Consider the following 20,766-nt stretch of genomic DNA (forward strand, 5'->3'; position numbering starts at 1 on the left):
GGCTCAGCCCTGTGATATGCCCCCCCCCCCCCCACACACACCTTACTACTGAGGTGACACACTGTAACAAACCTCCCCCTCATGTAATCACCTTACTACTGAGGTTACACACTGTAACAAGCCCCCTCCTCATGTAATCACCTTACTACTGAGGTTACACGCTGTAACAAACCCCCTCCTCGTGTAATCTCCTTACTACTGGGGTGACACACTGTAACAAACCTCCTCCTCATGTAATCTCCTTACTACTGGGGTGACACACTGTAACAAACCCCCTCCTCATGTAATCTCCTTACTACTGGGGTGACACACTGTAACAAACCCCCTCCTCGTGTAATCTCCTTACTACTGGGGTGACACACTGTAACAAACCTCCTCCTCATGTAAATTCCTTATTACTCAGGTGACACACTGTAACAAAACCTCCTCCTGTTGTAATCTCCTTACTACTGGGGTGACACACTGTAACGAACCTCCTCCTATGTAATATCTCTACTACTGGGGTGACACACTGTAACAAACCTCCTCCTAATGTAATCACCTTACTACTGGGGTGACACACTGTAACAAACCCCCTCCTGATGTAATCTCCTTACTACTGGGGTGACACACTGTAACAAACCTCCTCCTCATGTAATCTCCCTACTACTGGGGTGACACACTGTAACAAACCTCCTCCTCATGTAATCTCCCTACTACTGGGGTGACACACTGTAACAAACCTCCTCCTCATGTAATCTCCTTAGTACTGGGGTGACACACTGTAACAAACCTCCTTCTCATGTAATCTTACTACTGGGGTGACACACTGTAACAAATCTCCTCCTCATGTAAACTCCTTAGTACTGGGGTGACACACTGTAACAAACCTCCTCCTCATGTAATCTTACTACTGGGGTGACACACTGTAACAAACCCCCTCCTCATGTAATCACCTTACTACTGGGGTGACACACTGTAACAAACCTCCTCCTCATGTAATCTCCTTACTACTGGGGTGACATACTGTAACAAACCTCCTCCTCGTGTAATCTCCTTACTACTGGAGTGACACACTGTAACAAACCCCCTCCTCATGTAATCTCCTTACTACTGGGGTGACACACTGTAACAAACCTCCTCCTCATGTAATCTCCTTAGTACTAGGGTGACACACTGTAACAAACCTCCTCCTCATGTAATCTCCTTACTACTGAGCTGACACACTGTAACAAACCTCCTCCTAATGTAATCTCATTACTACCGGGGTGACACACTGTAACAAACCCCCTCTTCATGTAATCTCCTTACTACTGAGGTGACACACTGTAACAAACCTCCTCCTCGTGTAATCTCCTTACTACTGGGGTGACACACTGTAACAAACCTCTTCCTCATGTAATCCCCTTACTAATGTGGTGACACACTGTAACAAACCTCCTCCTCATGTTATCTCCTTACTACTGAGGTGACACACTGTAACAAACCTCCTCCTCATGTAATCTCCTTACTACTGAGGTGACACTCTGTAACAAACCTCCTCCTCATGTAATCTCCTTACTACTGGGGTGACACACTGTAACAAACCTCCTCCTCATGTAATCTCCTTACTACTGGGGTGACACACTGTAACAAACCTCCTCCTCATGTAATCTCCTTACTACTGGGGTGACACACGGTAAAAAACCTCCTCCTCATGTAATCTCCTTACTACTGGGGTGACACACTGTAACAAACCTCCTCCTCATGTAATCTCCTTACTACTGGGGTGACACACTGTAACAAACCTCCTCCTCATGTAATCTCCTTACTACTGGGGTGACACACTGTAACAAACCTCCTCCTCGTGTAATCTCCTTACTACTGGGGTGACACACTGTAACAAACCTCCTCCTCATGTAATCTCCTTACTACTGGGGTGACACACTGTAACAAACCTCCTCCCCATGTAATCTTCTTACTACTGCGGTTGCAGTGTGTCACCCCATTAGTAAGGAGATTACACTGACATACCCCCCAACGTTTCGCCGTCCGCAACCGGCTTTAATCAAGGGTCAAGGTGCACCTTGGCCCTTGATAAAGCCGGTTGGGGCCGGTGGAACGTCGGGGGGGGGGGGGGGGAGGGGTGTCAGTGTGTACTTTTGTACTTTTTAACAGCATCATTGTGACAGTGTATTCAAAAATGATACAAAAGAGCTGAACCAAAAGGGAAATAATCCCATATAATTGAGGTTGCCTCTGAAATACAGGGATGATACTTGATTTTATATGGGAATGTAATAAATTAAACCCGAAACTGACCTAATGACTGTGGTTTTAATCCACATTAATTTGGTTTTCTCACTAATCACATTTTAAGTTGGAAAAATAAAGGTTACATTTTAAATTTAGGGTTCCCGAGTTTGGAAAATTAGTCCCAGGAGGGCGTAAGCCTGAGTGGGAATTTGAGATAAATGTATATGTATCCCGGGGAAACCCTCATGGGTAATTTTGATTTAGGAATACTGAAGTGGGGCAATAAACAGGCATACAGCTCCAGCAATACACTGTATATGGCTGAAGGCTGTATATCTGTGGGGGAACTGTACTGCACCTAAGGGGGGGAACTATACTGCACCTAATGTGGGGGAACTGTACTGCACCTAATGTGGGGGAACTGTACTGCACCTAATGTGGAGAACTATACTGCACCTAATGTGTGGAACTATACTGCACCTAATGTGGGAGAACTATACTGCACCTAATGTGGGGGACTATACTGCACCTAATGTGGGGAACTATACTGCACCTAATGTGGGAGAACTATACTGCACCTAATGTGGGGGACTATACTGCACCTAATGTGGGGGACTATACTGCACCTAATGTGGGGAACTATACTGCCCCTAATGTGGGGGAACTATACTGCACCTAATGTGGGGAACTATACTGCACCTAATGTGGGGAACTATACTGCACCTAATGTGGGGGAACTATACTGCACCTAATGTGGGGGAACTATACTGCACCTAATGTGGGGGAACTATACTGCACCTAATGTGGGGGGAACTATACTGCACCTAATGTGGAGAGCTATACTGCACCTAATGTGGAGAACTATACTGCACCTAATGTGGGGAACTATACTGCACCTAATGGGGGGAACTATACTGCACCTAATGTGGGGAACTATACTGCCCCTAATGTGGGGGAACTATACTGCACCTAATGTGGGGAACTATACTGCCCCTAATGTGGGGGAACTATACTGCACCTAATGTGAGGGGACTATACTGCACCTAATGTGGGGAACTATACTGCCCCTAATGTGGGGAACTATACTGCCCCTAATGTGGGGAACTATACAGCACCTAATGTGGGGTAACTATACTGCACCTAATGTGGGGGAAACTATACTGCACCTAATGTGGGGTAACTATACTGCACCTAATGTGGGGGAACTGTACTGCATCATAATGAAGTGCTCCGTCTTCCAGGCAGCCTTAATCTGGCCCTTGTACCCTTCTATATGATAAGGTCGTCTCGTACGATCCATTGGATGCAATCAAAAAAATGATTGTTTGGAGAAAATGTTTGATGTGTTTCCCATAATATCATGAAGATATTTGCCAGCGACGCCGAGTACTTCGCCCCCATCAGAAATCCCCTGATCTGAAGGAAATATTTCTCATCAAACATAATACAATTATGATTCCGCCGCTATCATGAGATCTTCCTTCAGACCAGGGGAGTAAGTATTGTAATTGTTCAGACCAAAAAATACGGCCGGGAATGAAGGATACAAGGGAACAAGGTCATGTGTGAGCCGCGCAAATCTATCTGACCATTGTAAATTCTCCAACATGGCGATGGTGTGGCTGGTGTCCCTGATGTACGTTGGGGTCATGTTTGTGAGAAGCTGTAGATAGTCTACCCAGCCCCCCAATATCTCCCTATAGGTCTTACAGGTGGAGGGAAAACTCTTGTGGATTCTTGGAGGTGAATGGCGGACGGGAAACACTGGGTTCTCTACAAACAAGTATTGTTCTAATTTTTCATCTAGCACTCCCATTGTTACTCCTTCTCTCCTTCTTAAAGGGGTACTCCCACCCTAGACATCTTATCCCGTATCCAGAGGATAGGGATACGATGTCTGATCACGAGGGTCCCGCCGCTGGGGACCACGCAATGTTGCATGCGGCACCCACCTGTTTCACGTCCGGAATCGCTGGAGGGTCTGGGTCGCGACCACGAGAACGGAAGTCTGTGATGTCAGGACTCCGCCCCCGTGTGATGTCATGCCCCGTCCTCTCTATGCATGTCTATGGGAGGGGGTGTGACGGAGTGGTCCATACCATATAATACTTATATATGGTCCAGTACACACTTATACATGTACAATACTTATATACGGTCCTGTACACACTTATACATGTACAATACTTATATACGGTCCAGTACACACTTATACATGTACAATACTTATATATGGTCCAGTACACACTTATACATGTACAATACTTATATATGGTCCAGTACACACTTATACATGTACAATACTTATATATGGTCCAGTACACACTTATACATGGTACAATACTTATATACGGTTCAGTAGACACTTATACATGTACAATACTTATATACGGTTCAGTAGGCACTTATACATGTACAATACTTATATATGGTCCAGTACACACTTATACATGGTACAATACTTATATATGGTCCAGTACACACTTATACATGTACAATACTTATATATGGTCCAGTACACACTCATACATGGTACAATACTTATATATGGTCCAGTACACACTTATACATGGTACAATACTTATATATGGTCCAGTACACACTTATACATGTACAATACTTATATATGGTCCAGTACACACTTATACATGTACAATACTTATATATGGTCCAGTACACACTTATACATGTACAATACTTATATATGGTCCAGTACACACTTATACATGTACAATACTTATATATATGGTCCAGTACACACTTATATATGGTCCAGTATACACTTATACATGGTACAATACTTATATATATATGGTCCAGTACACACTTATACATGTACAATACTTATATACGGTCCAGTACATACTTATACATGGTACAATACTTATATATATATGGTCCAGTACACACTTATACATGTACAATACTTATATACGGTCCAGTACACACTTATACATGTACAATACTTATATATGGTCCAGTATACACTTATACATGGTACAATACTTATATATATATATGGTTCAGTTCACACTTATACATGGTACAATACATATATACGGTCCAGTACACACTCATACATGGTACAATACTTATATACGGTCCAGTACACACTTATACATGTACAATACTTATATACGGTCCAGTACACACTTATACATGTACAATACTTATATATATATGGTCCAGTACACACTTATACATGTACAATACTTATATATGGTCCAGTACACACTTATACATGTACAATACTTATATATGGTCCAGTATACACTTATACATGGTACAATACTTATATATATATATGGTTCAGTTCACACTTATACATGGTACAATACATATATATATATATGGTCCAGTATACACTTATACATGGTACAATACTTATATATATATATGGTCCAGTACACACTTATACATGTACAATACTTATATACGGTCCAGTACACACTCATACATGGTACAATACTTATATACGGTCCAGTACACACTTATACATGTACAATACTTATATATGGTCCAGTACACTTATATATGGTCCAGTACACACTTATACATGTACAATACTTATATATGGTCCAGTACACTTATATATGGTCCAGTACACACTTATACATGTACAATACTTATATATATGGTCCAGTACACACTTATACATGTACAATACTTATATATATGGTCCAGTACACACTTATACATGTACAATACTTATATATGGTCCAGTACACACTTATACATGTACAATACTTATATATGGTCCAGTACACACTTATACATGGTACAATACTTATATATATATATGGTTCAGTTCACACTTATACATGGTACAATACATATATACGGTCCAGTACACACTCATACATGGTACAATACTTATATACGGTCCAGTACACACTTATACATGTACAATACTTATATATGGTCCAGTACACACTTATACATGTACAATACTTATATACGGTCCAGTACACACTTATACATGTACAATACTTATATATGGTCCAGTACACACTTATACATGTACAATACTTATATATATATGGTCCAGTACACACTTATACATGTACAATACTTATATATGGTCCAGTATACACTTATACATGGTACAATACTTATATATATATATGGTTCAGTTCACACTTATACATGGTACAATACATATATATGGTCCAGTACACACTCATACATGGTACAATACTTATATACGGTCCAGTACACACTTATACATGTACAATACTTATATATGGTCCAGTACACACTTATATATGGTCCAGTACACACTTATATATGGTCCAGTACACACTTATATATGGTCCAGTACACACTTATATATGGTCCAGTACACACTTATATATGGTCCAGTACACACTTATACATGTATAATACTTATATATGGTCCAGTACACACTTATATATGGTCCAGTACACACTTATACATGTATAATACTTATATATGGTCCAGTACACACTTATATATGGTCCAGTACACACTTATACATGTATAATACTTACAATATAAATCATGATCCAATACTTAGACACAGATTAATACTTATACAACATGGTCCGATACTTAGCTAGACATAATCCAGTACGTTAATGTTGAGCGCAAATATTCAAATAGCAATTTTTTACCGCGAATATCGGCACTTTGCGATTATTTAGAATATAGTGATATATATTAGTATTGACGAATATTCTTCTTTTTTTTAAGGCAAATTTATGCGAACATTTATGGGAAGATCGTCACTTCCAGATTGGACACTGATCCCTCCCTTCCTTTAGGTGAAAGATATAATTGCGCATGCGCACTATGCGAATTTCATTACGAATTTTCGCATGAAAAAAAAAAAGAGAGAAGGAACATAGGGAATATGCGAATTTCACGAACATAGGACGAATATTCTTCCATATATTCGTGAAATATTGCGAATTCGAATATGGCCCCTGTCGCTCATCACTAATAAACTTGGCTAAATACTGAGTGAGGGTGCGTTCCCACAGGGCGTATACGCAGCGTATTTGACGCTGCGCAAAATGTATGGCAGCAGCGGGAAATACGCTGCGTATCCCTTGCTCACTATACACACAGGGCTTTCCGGCGACAGCCCTATGTGTGTAGTGAGTTTTGGAGGCGGAACCGTGTGCCGGCGTGTCTATGACGCGCGGCTCCGCCTCCAAAACTCACTACACACATAGGGCTGTCGCCGGAAAGCCCTGTGTGTATAGTGAGCAAGGGATACGCAGCGTATTTCCCGCTGCTGCCGTAAATTTTGCGCAGTGTCAAATACGCTGCGTATACGCCCTGTGGGAACGCACCCTTAGACACTTTCCAATACATAGTTATACGAGGTTTAATACTTATACTTGGTTCTATACTAAGTTACACAAGGCCCAATATTTAGACGAGGTTTAAAGGGGTACTCCGGTGAAAAATTATTATTATTTTTTTTTAAATCAGCTGGTGCCAGAAAGTTAAACAGATTTGTAAATTACTTCTATTAAAAAATCTTAATCCTTCCTGTACTTATTAGCTGCTGAATACTATAGAGGAAATTCTTTTCCGTTTGAAACACAGAGCTCTCTGCTGACATCACGAGCACAGTGCTCTCTGCTGACATCTCTGTCCATTTTTAGGAACTGTCCAGGGTAAAAGGAAATCCCCATAGCAAACATATGCTGTCCTGGACAATTCCTAAAATGGCAGAGATGTCAGCAGAGAGCACTGTGCTCGTGATGTCAGCAGAGAGCACTGTGCTCGTGATGTCAGCAGAGAGCTCTGTGTTTCAAAAAGAAAAGAATTTCCGCTGTAGTATTCAGCAGCTGATAAGTACAGTAAGGATTAAGATTTTTTTTTAATAGAAGTAAATTACAAATCTGTTTAACTTTCTGGCACCAGTTGATTTAAAAAAAAAAAAAAAAGTTTTTCTCCGGAGTACCCCTTTAATACTTAGACTTGGTCCAATATTATGTTAGACCTGATCCTTTAAATCAGTGGTCTACAACCTGCGGACCTCCAGATGTTGCAAAACTACAACTCCCAGCATGCCCGGACAGCCAACGGCTGTCCGGGCATGCTGGGAGTTGTAGTTTAGCAACATCTGGAGGTCCGCAGGTTGAAGACCACTGCTTTAGATTCATTTGCTCCAATACTGAGTTTACATTAATACTACACAAAGTCCAACACTTCTGTCCACACAGTGATCCCTCAACTTACAATGGCCTCAACATACAATAGTTTCAACATACAATGGTCTTTTCTGGACTATTGTTACTTGAAACCAGACTCAACATACAATGCTACGGAAAGTCCAGATCTGTGAAACGTGTCACAACTGGAGGAACTGACCAATCAGAATTGGCGTTTTACTGGTAAATCACCTCTATTACTGAAGCATATGCACTGACTGGTGTCTGGTAGCGCCCCCTACAGTACAGGGAGGTATTACATGTTCTGTACTCTATACCTGTATTACTGAAGTGTATGTACTGACTGGTGTCTGGTAGCGCCCCCTACAGTACAGGAGGTATTACATGTTCTGTACTCTTTACCTGTATTACTGAAGTGTATGCACTGACTGGTGTCTGGTAGCACCCCCTACAGTACAGGGAGGTATTACATGTTCTGTACACTTTACCTGTATTACTGAAGTGTATGCACTGACTGGTGTCTGGTAGTGCCCCCTACAGTACAGGGAGGTATTACATGTTCTGTACTCTATACCTGCATTACTGAAGTGTATGTACTGACTGGTGTCTGGTAGCGCCCCCTACAGTACAGGAGGTATTACATGTTCTGTACTCTTTACCTGTATTACTGAAGTGTATGCACTGACTGGTGTCTGGTAGCGCCCCCTACAGTACAGGGAGGTATTACATGTTCTGTACACTTTACCTGTATTACTGAAGTGTATGCACTGACTGGTGTCTGGTAGCGCCCCCTACAGTACAGGGAGGTATTACATGTTCTGTACTCTTTACCTGTATTACTGAAGTGTATGCACTGACTGGTGTCTGGTAGCGCCCCCTACAGTACAGGGAGGTATTAAATGTCCTGTACTCTTTACCTGTATTACTGAAGTGTATGCACTGACTGGTGTCTGGTAGCGCCCCCTACAGTACAGGAGGTATTACATGTTCTATACTCTTTACCTGTATTACTGAAGTGTATGCACTGACTGGTGTCTGGTAGCGCCCCCTACAGTACAGGAGGTATTACATGTTCTATACTCTTTACCTGTATTACTGAAGTGTATGTACTGACTGGTGTCTGGTAGCGCCCCCTACAGTACAGGAGGTATTACATGTTCTATACTCTTTACCTGTATTACTGAAGTGTATGCACTGACTGGTGTCTGGTAGCGCCCCCTACAGTACAGGGAGGTATTACATGTTCTGTACTCTTTACCTGTATTACTGAAGCATATGCACTGACTGGTGTCTGGTAGCGCTCCCTACAGTACAGGGAGGTATTACATGTTCTGTACTCTTTACCTGTATTACTGAAGTGTATGCACTGACTGATGTCTGGTAGCGCCCCCTACAGTACAGGGAGGTATTACATGTTCTGTACTCTTTACCTGTATTACTGAAGTGTATGCACTGACTGGTGTCTGGTAGCGCCCCCTACAGTACAGGGAGGTATTACATGTTCTGTACTCTATACCTGTATTACTGAAGTGTATGCACTGACTGGTGTCTGGTAGCGCCCCCCACAGTACAGGGAGGTATTACATGTTCTGTACTACTCTTTACCTGTATTACTGAAGTGCATGCACTGACTGGTGTCTGGTAGCGCCCCCTACAGTACAGGGAAGTATTACATGTTCTGTACTCTTTACCGCTATTACTGAAGTACAAGCACTGACTGGTGTCTGGTAGCACCCCCCACAGTACAGGGAGGTATTACATGTTCTGTACTCTTTACCTGTATTACTGAAGCGTATGCACTGACTGGTGTCTGGTAGCGCCCCCTACAGTACAGGGAGGTATTACATGTTCTGTACTCTTTATCTGTATTACTGAAGCGTATGCACTGACTGGTGTCTGGAAGCGCCCCCTACAGTACAGGGAGCTATTACATGTTCTGTACTCTTTACCTGTCTTACTGAAGTGTATGCACTCACTGGTGTCTGGTAGCGCCCCCTACAGTACAGGGAAGTATTACATGTTCTGTACTCTTTACCGCTATTACTGAAGTACAAGCACTGACTGGTGTCTGGTAGCACCCCCCACAGTATAGGGAGGTATTACATGTTCTGTACTCTTTACCTGTATTACTGAAGCGTATGCACTGACTGGTGTCTGGTAGCGCCCCCTACAGTACAGGGAGGTATTACATGTTCTGTACTCTTTACCTGTATTACTGAAGTGTATGCACTGACTGGTGTATGGTAGCGCCCCCTACAGTACAGGGAGGTATTACATGTTCTGTACTCTTTACCTGTATTACTGAAGCGTATGCACTGACTGGTGTCTGGTAGCGCCCCCTACAGTACAGGGAGGTATTATATGTTCTGTACTCTTTACCTGCATTACTGAAGTGTATGCACTGACTGGTGTCTGGTAGCGCCCCCTACAGTACAGGGAGGTATTACATGTTCTGTACTCTTTACCTGTATTACTGAAGTGTATACACTGACTGGTGTCTGGTAGCGCCCCCCACAGTACAGGAAGGTATTACATGTTCTGTACTCTTTCCCTGTATTACTGAAGTGTATGCACTGACTGGTGTCTGGTAGTGCCCCCCACAGTACAGGAAGGCATTACATGTTCTGTACTCTTTCCCTGTGCCAGGGTTAGCTGCTCCTTTTGGACACCAAGTAAGGGCGGCTCCATTTAGGACATTGCGTGTTCTGTACAGGACCCTGAAGAAGCTCCTGTCCTCTACATAAACCATTGTTTCCCAACCAGGGTGCCTCCAGCTGTTGCAAAACTACAACTCCCAGCATGCCCGGACAGCCAACGGCTGTCCGGGCATGCTGGGAGTTGTAGTTTTGCAACAGCTGGAGGCACCCTGGTTGGGAAACACTGAAATAGACAGTGATTACAGCTCCCAGCAGATCTTTCTTACTTTTATATATAAGGATTTGCTTTATCTATATTAGTTATCTACTTATTTTTCTTTAATTCTCACTTTTTCCTATTTTCTTCAGAACCAATTACCAGGTTTCCATAGAGTTCTGGTCTCAACATACAATGGTCTCAACATACAATGGTCTTCCTGGAACCAAGTAATATTGTAACTTGAGGGACCACTGTACATGGTGTCGAAGTTCTGAGGAATTGTAATAAATTGTTACAGTTGTAGCCAATAAAGAATTAACCCCCGAGACCCCGATCAATCACAGTGATCATTTGTACTGATCGCTAATACGTCTCCCCAATACTGCACAAATATCCGATCACTACAGAACCGCAGATCATCTTCTAGGGATCAGTATAGTCTGATCAGAGATACCGCAGAGATCCACCACCGGGAGAGAACTGGTTAATGTCCCCGGCAGACGGATGGAGGGTGCTGGGAAGTTTGTGCGGTGGATCTGTGCGCTCCGTGCGGTATATACCCTCTATAAAGCCGTATACACATCTGCTGATCACATCGGGGAATGGAGGAGGCTGCGGTTCTGCAGATCCTGGCACCTACCTCAAAGAAACTGATCCTGCTGCCGCTCATGATCCCTCGATGGGAGACTCCGCGCCAGGAAGCCATGAAGACAACGGCCGGCGCCGCAGCATCACACGGAGAGACGACAGCCGCCGCCGACCGGAGAGAAGCCGTTATATAGGGAGCGTCAGCCGGAGCCACTCATCCCGGAGGATCCAACCGAGATCAGTGCGGGACGGCGGCCAGGAGAGTGAGGAGAGCGCCATTAACCCCTCACAGTACAGGAGAGCGGCATTAACCCCTCACAGTACAGGAGAGTGAGGAGAGCGGCGTTAACCCCTCACAGTACAGGAGAGTGAGGAGAGCGGCATTAACCCCTCACAGTACAGGAGAGTGAGGAGAGCGGCGTTAACCCCTCACAGTACAGGAGAGTGAGGAGAGCGCCATTAACCCCTCACAGTACAGGAGAGTGAGGAGAGCGGCATTAACCCCTCACAGTACAGGAGAGTGAGGAGAGCGGCATTAACCCCTCACAGTACAGGAGAGTGAGGAGAGCACCATTAACCCCTCACAGTACAGGAGAGTGAGGAGAGCGGCGTTAACCCCTCACAGTACAGGAGAGTGAGGAGAGCGGCATTAACCCCTCACAGTACAGGAGAGTGAGGAGAGCGGCGTTAACCCCTCACACTACAGGAGAGCGGCGTGCCGAGCGTTAACCCCTCACAGTACAGGAGAGTGAGGAGAGCGGCATTAACCCCTCACAGTACAGGAGAGTGAGGAGAGCGGCATTAACCCCTCACAGTACAGGAGAGTGAGGAGAGTGGCGTTAACCCCTCACAGTACAGGAGAGTGAGGAGAGCGCCATTAACCCCTCACAGTACAGGAGAGTGAGGAGAGCGGCATTAACCCCTCACAGTACAGGAGAGTGAGGAGAGCGGCATTAACCCCTCACAGTACAGGAGAGTGAGGAGAGCGCCATTAACCCCTCACAGTACAGGAGAGTGAGGAGAGCGGCGTTAACCCCTCACAGTACAGGAGAGTGAGGAGAGCGGCATTAACCCCTCACAGTACAGGAGAGTGAGGAGAGCGCCATTAACCCCTCACAGTACAGGAGAGTGAGGATAGCGGCATTAACCCCTCACAGTACAGGAGAGTGAGGAGAGCGGCATTAACCCCTCACAGTACAGGAGTGTGAGGAGAGCGGCATTAACCCCTCACAGTACAGGAGAGTGAGGAGAGCGGCATTAACCCCTCACAGTACAGGAGAGTGAGGAGAGCTGCATTAACCCCTCACAGTACAGGAGAGTGAGGAGAGCGGCATTAACCCCTCACAGTACAGGAGAGTGAGGAGAGCGGCATTAACCCCTCACAGTACAGGAGAGTGAGGAGAGCGGCATTAACCCCTCACAGTACAGGAGAGTGAGGAGAGCGGCATTAACCCCTCACAGTACAGGAGAGTGAGGAGAGCGGCGTTAACCCCTCACAGTACAGGAGAGCGGCATGCCGAGCGTTAACCCCTCACAGTACAGGAGAGTGAGGAGAGCGGCATTAACCCCTCACAGTACAGGAGAGTGAGGAGAGCGGCATTAACCCCTCACAGTACAGGAGAGTGAGGAGAGCGGCATTAACCCCTCACAGTACAGGAGAGTGAGGAGAGCGGCATTAACCCCTCACAGTACAGGAGAGTGAGGAGAGCAGCGTTAACCCCTCACAGTACAGGAGAGTGAGGAGAGCGGCATGCCGAGCGTTAACCCCTCACACTACAGGAGAGCGGCATGCCGAGCGTTAACCCCTCACACTACAGGAGAGCGGCGTGCCGAGCGTTAACCCCTCACAGTACAGGAGAGTGAGGAGAGCGGCATGCCGAGCGTTAACCCCTCACAGTACAGGAGAGTGAGGAGAGCGGCATGCCGAGCGTTAACCCCTCACAGTACAGGAGAGCGGCATTAACCCCTCACAGTACAGGAGAGTGAGGAGAGCGGCATGCCGAGCGTTAACCCCTCACAGTACAGGAGAGTGAGGAGAGCGGCATGCCGAGCATTAACCCTTCACAGTACAGGAGAGTGAGGAGAGCGGCATGCTGAGCGTTAACCCCTCACAGTACAGGAGAGTGAGGAGAGCGGCATGCCGAGCGTTAACCCCTCACAGTACAGGAGATCGAGGAGAGCGGCATGCCGAGCATTAACCCCTCACCGTACAGGAGTGTGAGAAGAGCAGCATGCCGAGCATTAACCCCTCACCGTACAGGAGTGTGAGAAGAGCAGCATGCCGAGCATTAACCCTTCACAGTACAGGAGAGCGGCATGCCGAGCATTAACCCCTCACAGTACAGGAGAGTGAGGAGAACAGCATGCCGAGCATTAACCCTTCACACTACAGGAGAGTGAGGAGAGCAGCATGCCAAGCATTAACCCCTCACAGTACAGGAGCGTGAGAAGAGCAGCATGCCGAGCATTAACCCCTCACCGTACAGGAGTGTGAGAAGAGCAGCATGCCGAGCATTAACCCTTCACAGTACAGGAGAGCGGCATGCCGAGCATTAACCCCTCACAGTACAGGAGTGTGAGAAGAGCAGCATGCCAAGCATTAACCCCTCACAGTACAGGAGTGTGAGAAGAGCAGCATGCCGAGCATTAACCCTTCACAGTACAGGAGAGCGGCATACCGAGCATTAACCCCTCACAGTACAGGAGTGTAAGGGGAGCAGCATGCCGAGCATTAACCCCTCATAGTACAGGAGAGTGAGGAGAGCGGCATGCCGAGCATTAACCCCTCACAGTACAGGAGAGTGAGGAGAACAGCATGCCGAGCATTAACCCTTCACACTACAGGAGAGTGAGGAGAGCAGCATGCCAAGCATTAACCCCTCACAGTACAGGAGAGTGAGGAGAGCGGCATTAACCCCTCACAGTACAGGAGAGTGAGGAGAGCGGCATTAACCCCTCACAGTACAGGAGAGTGAGGAGAGCGGCATTAACCCCTCACAGTACAGGAGAGTGAGGAGAGCGGCATTAACCCCTCACAGTACAGGAGAGTGAGGAGAGCGGCATTAACCCCTCACAGTACAGGAGAGTGAGGAGAGCGGCATTAACCCCTCACAGTACAGGAGAGTGAGGAGAGCGGCATTAACCCCTCACAGTACAGGAGAGTGAGGAGAGCGGCATTAACCCCTCACAGTACAGGAGAGTGAGGAGAGCGGCATTAACCCCCTCACAGTACAGGAGAGTGAGGAGAGCGGCGTTAACCCCTCACAGTACAGGAGAGCGGCATGCCGAGCGTTAACCCCTCACAGTACAGGAGAGTGAGGAGAGCGGCATTAACCCCCTCACAGTACAGGAGAGTGTGAGGAGAGCGGCATTAACCCCTCACAGTACAGGAGAGTGAGGAGAGCGGCATTAACCCCTCACAGTACAGGAGAGTGAGGAGAGCAGCGTTAACCCCTCACAGTACAGGAGAGTGAGGAGAGCGGCATGCCGAGCGTTAACCCCTCACACTACAGGAGAGCGGCATGCCGAGCGTTAACCCCTCACACTACAGGAGAGCGGCGTGCCGAGCGTTAACCCCTCACAGTACAGGAGAGTGAGGAGAGCGGCATGCCGAGCGTTAACCCCTCACAGTACAGGAGAGTGAGGAGAGCGGCATGCCGAGCGTTAACCCCTCACAGTACAGGAGAGCGGCATTAACCCCTCACAGTACAGGAGAGTGAGGAGAGCGGCATGCCGAGCGTTAACCCCTCACAGTACAGGAGAGTGAGGAGAGCGGCATGCCGAGCATTAACCCTTCACAGTACAGGAGAGTGAGGAGAGCGGCATGCTGAGCGTTAACCCCTCACAGTACAGGAGAGTGAGGAGAGCGGCATGCCGAGCGTTAACCCCTCACAGTACAGGAGATCGAGGAGAGCGGCATGCCGAGCATTAACCCCTCATAGTACAGGAGAGTGAGGAGAGCAGCATGCCGAGCATTAACCCCTCACCGTACAGGAGTGTGAGAAGAGCAGCATGCCGAGCATTAACCCTTCACAGTACAGGAGAGCGGCATGCCGAGCATTAACCCCTCACAGTACAGGAGAGTGTGGAGAACAGCATGCCGAGCATTAACCCTTCACACTACAGGAGAGTGAGGAGAGCAGCATGCCAAGCATTAACCCCTCACAGTACAGGAGCGTGAGAAGAGCAGCATGCCGAGCATTAACCCCTCACCGTACAGGAGTGTGAGAAGAGCAGCATGCCGAGCATTAACCCTTCACAGTACAGGAGAGCGGCATGCCGAGCATTAACCCCTCACAGTACAGGAGTGTGAGAAGAGCAGCATGCCAAGCATTAACCCCTCACAGTACAGGAGTGTGAGAAGAGCAGCATGCCGAGCATTAACCCTTCACAGTACAGGAGAGCGGCATACCGAGCATTAACCCCTCACAGTACAGGAGTGTAAGGGGAGCAGCATGCCGAGCATTAACCCCTCATAGTACAGGAGAGTGAGGAGAGCGGCATGCCGAGCATTAACCCCTCACAGTACAGGAGAGTGAGGAGAACAGCATGCCGAGCATTAACCCTTCACACTACAGGAGAGTGAGGAGAGCAGCATGCCAAGCATTAACCCCTCACAGTACAGGAGTGTGAGAAGAGCAGCATGCCGAGCATTAACCCTTCACAGTACAGGAGAGCGGCATGCCGAGCATTAACCCCTCACAGTACAGGAGTGTGAGAAGAGCAGCATGCCAAGCATTAACCCCTCACAGTACAGGAGTGTAAGGGGAGCAGCATGCCGAGCATTAACCCCTCACAGTACAGGAGTGTGAGGAGAGCGGCATGCTGAACATTAACCCCTCACAGTACAGGAGTGTGAGGAGAGCAGCATGCTGAGCATTAACCCCTCACAGTACAGGAGAATAAGGGGAGCAACATGCTGAGCATTAACCCCTCACAGTACAGGAGTGTAAGGGGAGCAGCATGCCGAGCATTAACCCCTCACAGTACAGGAGAATAAGGGGAGCAGCATGCTGAACATTAACCCCTCACAGTACAGGAGAGCGGCATGCCGAGCATTAACCCCTCACAGTACAGGAGTGTGAGGAGAGTATCTATTATCTATTGGAGGAGAGTCAGGAAGTCCCTATTCACTTCAAACTTGTTTGTCTATTATTAATAGTCGGGTCTGGGTAATAAAAGCCAATACATGAAGCTGGTGTGAGGGGGGCACCAACCTGGTCACTGTTCACCTCAATACCAAAACTTATCTCCTAACCACAGAATTTGTCGTAAGTATCTGACCTGTTCATATGTGACATCTCCTTTATCATTATTCCATATGAACCTGACAATAAGAAACCATCAGGCTGGAGTATGGCGATTATTTAGGGTGCCCATTGCTTTATTCCGGGGGGGGGGGGGGGGCGCAGGGTGGTCTTGTAGTAGACCGCTTTACATATCCTGGGGTGGGTAGTTAGGGGATGGTGAGGGTAGTTGTGTTGCAGTTAGGGTTGGCACCTGGCCGGTATTTTACCAGCACAGACGGTATTTTGCCCACCCTGCCGGTATTTATCCAACCAATCCTCTAACTCCCGGAATGTTGCACCATACACTAGACCAGTGTTTTCCAACCAGAGATGCCTCCAGCTGTTGCGAAACTACAACTCCAACGTTGGCTGTCCGGGCATGCTAGGAGTTGTAGTTTTGCAACAGCTGGAGGCATCTCTGGTTGGAAACCACTGACCTATACAATAATTTTTTTTTTTTTAAGAGCCGAGGCGTGTGCTCTCTATCACCCAAAGTGCATGAAAAAGTGCAAACGTGTCACACTAAAAAACGTGCACAGAGGATGCGGTCTATCGCTAAGCCCTTCTCCAACAGGAGAGTGGCCCCCAACAAACCTACCCTTCACCTCTGGGCCAAAAGGCGCCTGCAAGGATCCAGGTTTGATGCCCCTTTTCGCTGAAGCTACTAAGGGGCCGAAAATGCTCCCGGCTTCAACCTAGGGGTTAACCAAGGTATCAGCCAAGGAGCCGTATACTGGTGGCCGAAGCCAAGATGTCCAGGGGGTTGCAGGGAGGTGAGGAACCGAATGGTCACACACACCTTCCCTAGACCACCAGGAGGGACACCCAGAAGGGCCCCGCACCCTGACAATCCTGTGTACAAAGAAAAACACGTAAAGTGGCGCAGTGACAAACAAAAACAATAAATAAGTGAATGTGCGCAGATATACTGCCCGGTCATCCGGCCGGATCTATAAAAAAAAGACCCTGATCCTCAGAAGGCCGGGATACCAAGGGTGAGTGCCAAAGGTGAAGAGTAATGGTGCAGAGCGTTCACTCAGTGAGTTATAACACCCAGTGAGTTTCGGCACCTCAGGGTCACCACTACCCGCGGCACAGACGTACCTTGGCTCTACACCCCCCAACCTCATGGCGAGACCCCGAGGAAACCGGTCACATCAGGACAGCCGTCAAGCTGATTCCTCAGAACCAGCCCCAGAACACCCCGGTACACCTGCCCCCTCCATGCAGCACCCACACCTGCCCCCTCCATACAGCACCCACACCTGCCCCCTCCATACAGCACCCACACCTGCCCCCTCCATGCAGCACCCACACCTGCCTCCTCCATACAGCACCCACACCTGCCCTCTCCATACAGCACCCACACCTGCCCCCTCCATGCAGTACCCACACCTGCCCCCTCCATACAGCACCCACACCTGCCCCCTCCATGCAGCCCCCACACCTGCCTCCTCCATGCAGCCCCCACACCTGCCTCCTCCATGCAGCACCCACACCTGCCTCCTCCATTCAGCACCCACACCTGCCTCCTCCATGCAGCACCCACACCTGCCTCCTCCATGCAGCACCCACACCTGCCCCCTCCATACAGCACCCACACCTGCCCCCTCCATGCAGCACCCACACCTGCCTCCTCCATGCAGCACCCACACCTGCCCCCTCCATGCAGCACCCACACCTGCCTCCTCCATGCAGCACCCACACCTGCCCCCTCCATGCAGCACCCACACCTGCCCCCTCCATGCAGCACCCACACCTGCCTCCTCCATGCAGCACCCACACCTGCCCCCTCCATGCAGCACCCACACCTGCCCCCTCCATACAGCACCCACACCTGCCCCCTCCATGCAGCACCCACACCTGCCTCCTCCATACAGCACCCACACCTGCCCTCTCCATACAGCACCCACACCTGCCCCCTCCATGCAGCACCCACACCTGCCCCCTCCATGCAGTACCCACACCTGCCCCCTCCATACAGCACCCACACCTGCCCCCTCCATGCAGCACCCACACCTGCCCCCTCCATACAGCACCCACACCTGCCCCCTCCATGCAGCACCCACACCTGCCTCCTCCATGCAGCACCCACACCTGCCCCCTCCATACAGCACCCACACCTGCCTCCTCCATACAGCACCCACACCTGCCCCCTCCATGCAGCACCGACACCTGCCCCCTCCATACAGCACCCACACCTGCCCCCTCCATACAGCACCCACACCTGCCCCCTCCATACAGCACCCACACCTGCCCCCTCCATACAGCACCCACATCTGCCCCCTCCATACAGCACCCACACCTACCCCCTCCATACAGCACCCACACCTGCCCCCTCCATACAGCACCCACACCTGCCCCCTCCATACAGCACCCACACCTGCCCCCTCCATACAGCACCCACACCTGCCCCCTCCATACAGCACCCACACCTGTCCCCTCCATACAGCACCCACACCTGCCCCCTCCATACAGCACCCACACCTGCCCCCTCCATACAGCACCCACACCTGCCTCCTCCATGCAGCACCCACACCTGCCCCCTCCATACAGCACCCACACCTGCCCCCGCCATACAGCACCCACACCTGCCCCCTCCATACAGCACCCACACCTGCCCCCTCCATACAGCACCCATCATACATCAATGGCCAAAGACTAAACCACTGATAAGAACAGATACTACACTTCATCTTAGCAAAAAGGCCGAGAAGCGATAAGGGACCCTATACAATATACTACTATATAGTCACACATGCTGGGAGTTGTAGTTTTTGTTTGGGGCAGCTGCTGAGCCACAGGCTGTATTAGGGCATGCTGGGAGTTGTAGTTTTTGTTTGGGGCAGCTGCTGAGACACAGGCTGTATTAGGGCATGCTGGGAGTTGTAGTTTTTGTTTGGGGCCGCTGCTGAGACGCAGGCTGTATGAGGGCATGCTGGGAGTTGTAGTTTTTGTTTGGGGTAGCTGCTGAGACGCAGGCTGTATGAGGGCATGCTGGGAGTTGTAGTTTTTGTTTGGGGTAGCTGCTGAGACGCAGGCTGTATGAGGGCATGCTGGGAGTTGTAGTTTTTGTTTGGGGTAGCTGCTGAGACGCAGGCTGTATGAGGGCATGCTGGGAGTTGTAGTATTTGTTTGGGGTAGATGTTGAGACACAGGCTGTATGAGGGCATGCTGGGAGTTGTAGTTTTTGTTTGGGGCAGCTGCTGAGACACAGGCTGTATTAGGGCATGCTGGGAGTTGTAGTATTTGTTTGGGGTAGCTGCTGAGACACAGGCTGTATTAGGGCATGCTGGGAGTTGTAGTATTTGTTTGGGGTAGCTGCTGAGACACAGGCTGTATTAGGGCATGCTGGGAGTTGTAGTATTTGTTTGGGGCAGCTGCTGAGACACAGGCTGTATTAGGGCATGCTGGGAGTTGTAGTTTTTGTTTGGGGTAGCTGCTGAGCCGCAGGCTGTATTAGGGCATGCTGGGAGTTGTAGTTTTTGTTTGGGGTAGCTGCTGAGCCGCAGGCTGTATTAGGGCATGCTGGGAGTTGTAGTTTTTGTTTGGGGTAGCTGCTGAGCCGCAGGCTGTATGAGGGCATGCTGGGAGTTGTAGTTTTTGTTTGGGGTAGCTGCTGAGCTGCAGGCTGTATTAGGGCATGCTGGGAGTTGTAGTTTTTGTTTGG

General features: G+C 48.3%; 1 protein-coding gene and 1 pseudogene across 5 annotated transcripts in view; both read right to left on the bottom strand.

Annotated features, from left to right (window-relative positions):
* Positions 1-12,118, bottom strand: part of LOC130275304 (very-long-chain enoyl-CoA reductase-like) — a 61,592-nt gene extending 49,474 nt beyond the window's left edge. For 2 of the 5 annotated variants that reach the window (XR_008844725.1, XM_056523125.1), the window contains exon 1: positions 11,861-12,116. Coding sequence is in view for 2 of the 5 variants with exons in the window: in XM_056523125.1 (XP_056379100.1) it covers positions 11,861-11,926 (66 nt within the window). In the remaining 3 variants the exon portion in view is untranslated. Of the gene's footprint in view, positions 1-11,860 lie in introns of all 5 variants that reach the window. The other 3 variants (XM_056523126.1, XM_056523129.1, XM_056523128.1) reach the window with 3 other exon arrangements.
* A 7,606-nt stretch (positions 12,119-19,724) lies between these two features.
* On the bottom strand, positions 19,725-19,817 carry LOC130277974 (U2 spliceosomal RNA; annotated as a pseudogene).
* Positions 19,818-20,766: the final 949 nt, after the last annotated feature.

The sequence above is a fragment of the Hyla sarda genome, chromosome 6 (genome assembly GCF_029499605.1).
Source record: "Hyla sarda isolate aHylSar1 chromosome 6, aHylSar1.hap1, whole genome shotgun sequence".
Taxonomy (NCBI): domain Eukaryota; kingdom Metazoa; phylum Chordata; class Amphibia; order Anura; family Hylidae; genus Hyla; species Hyla sarda.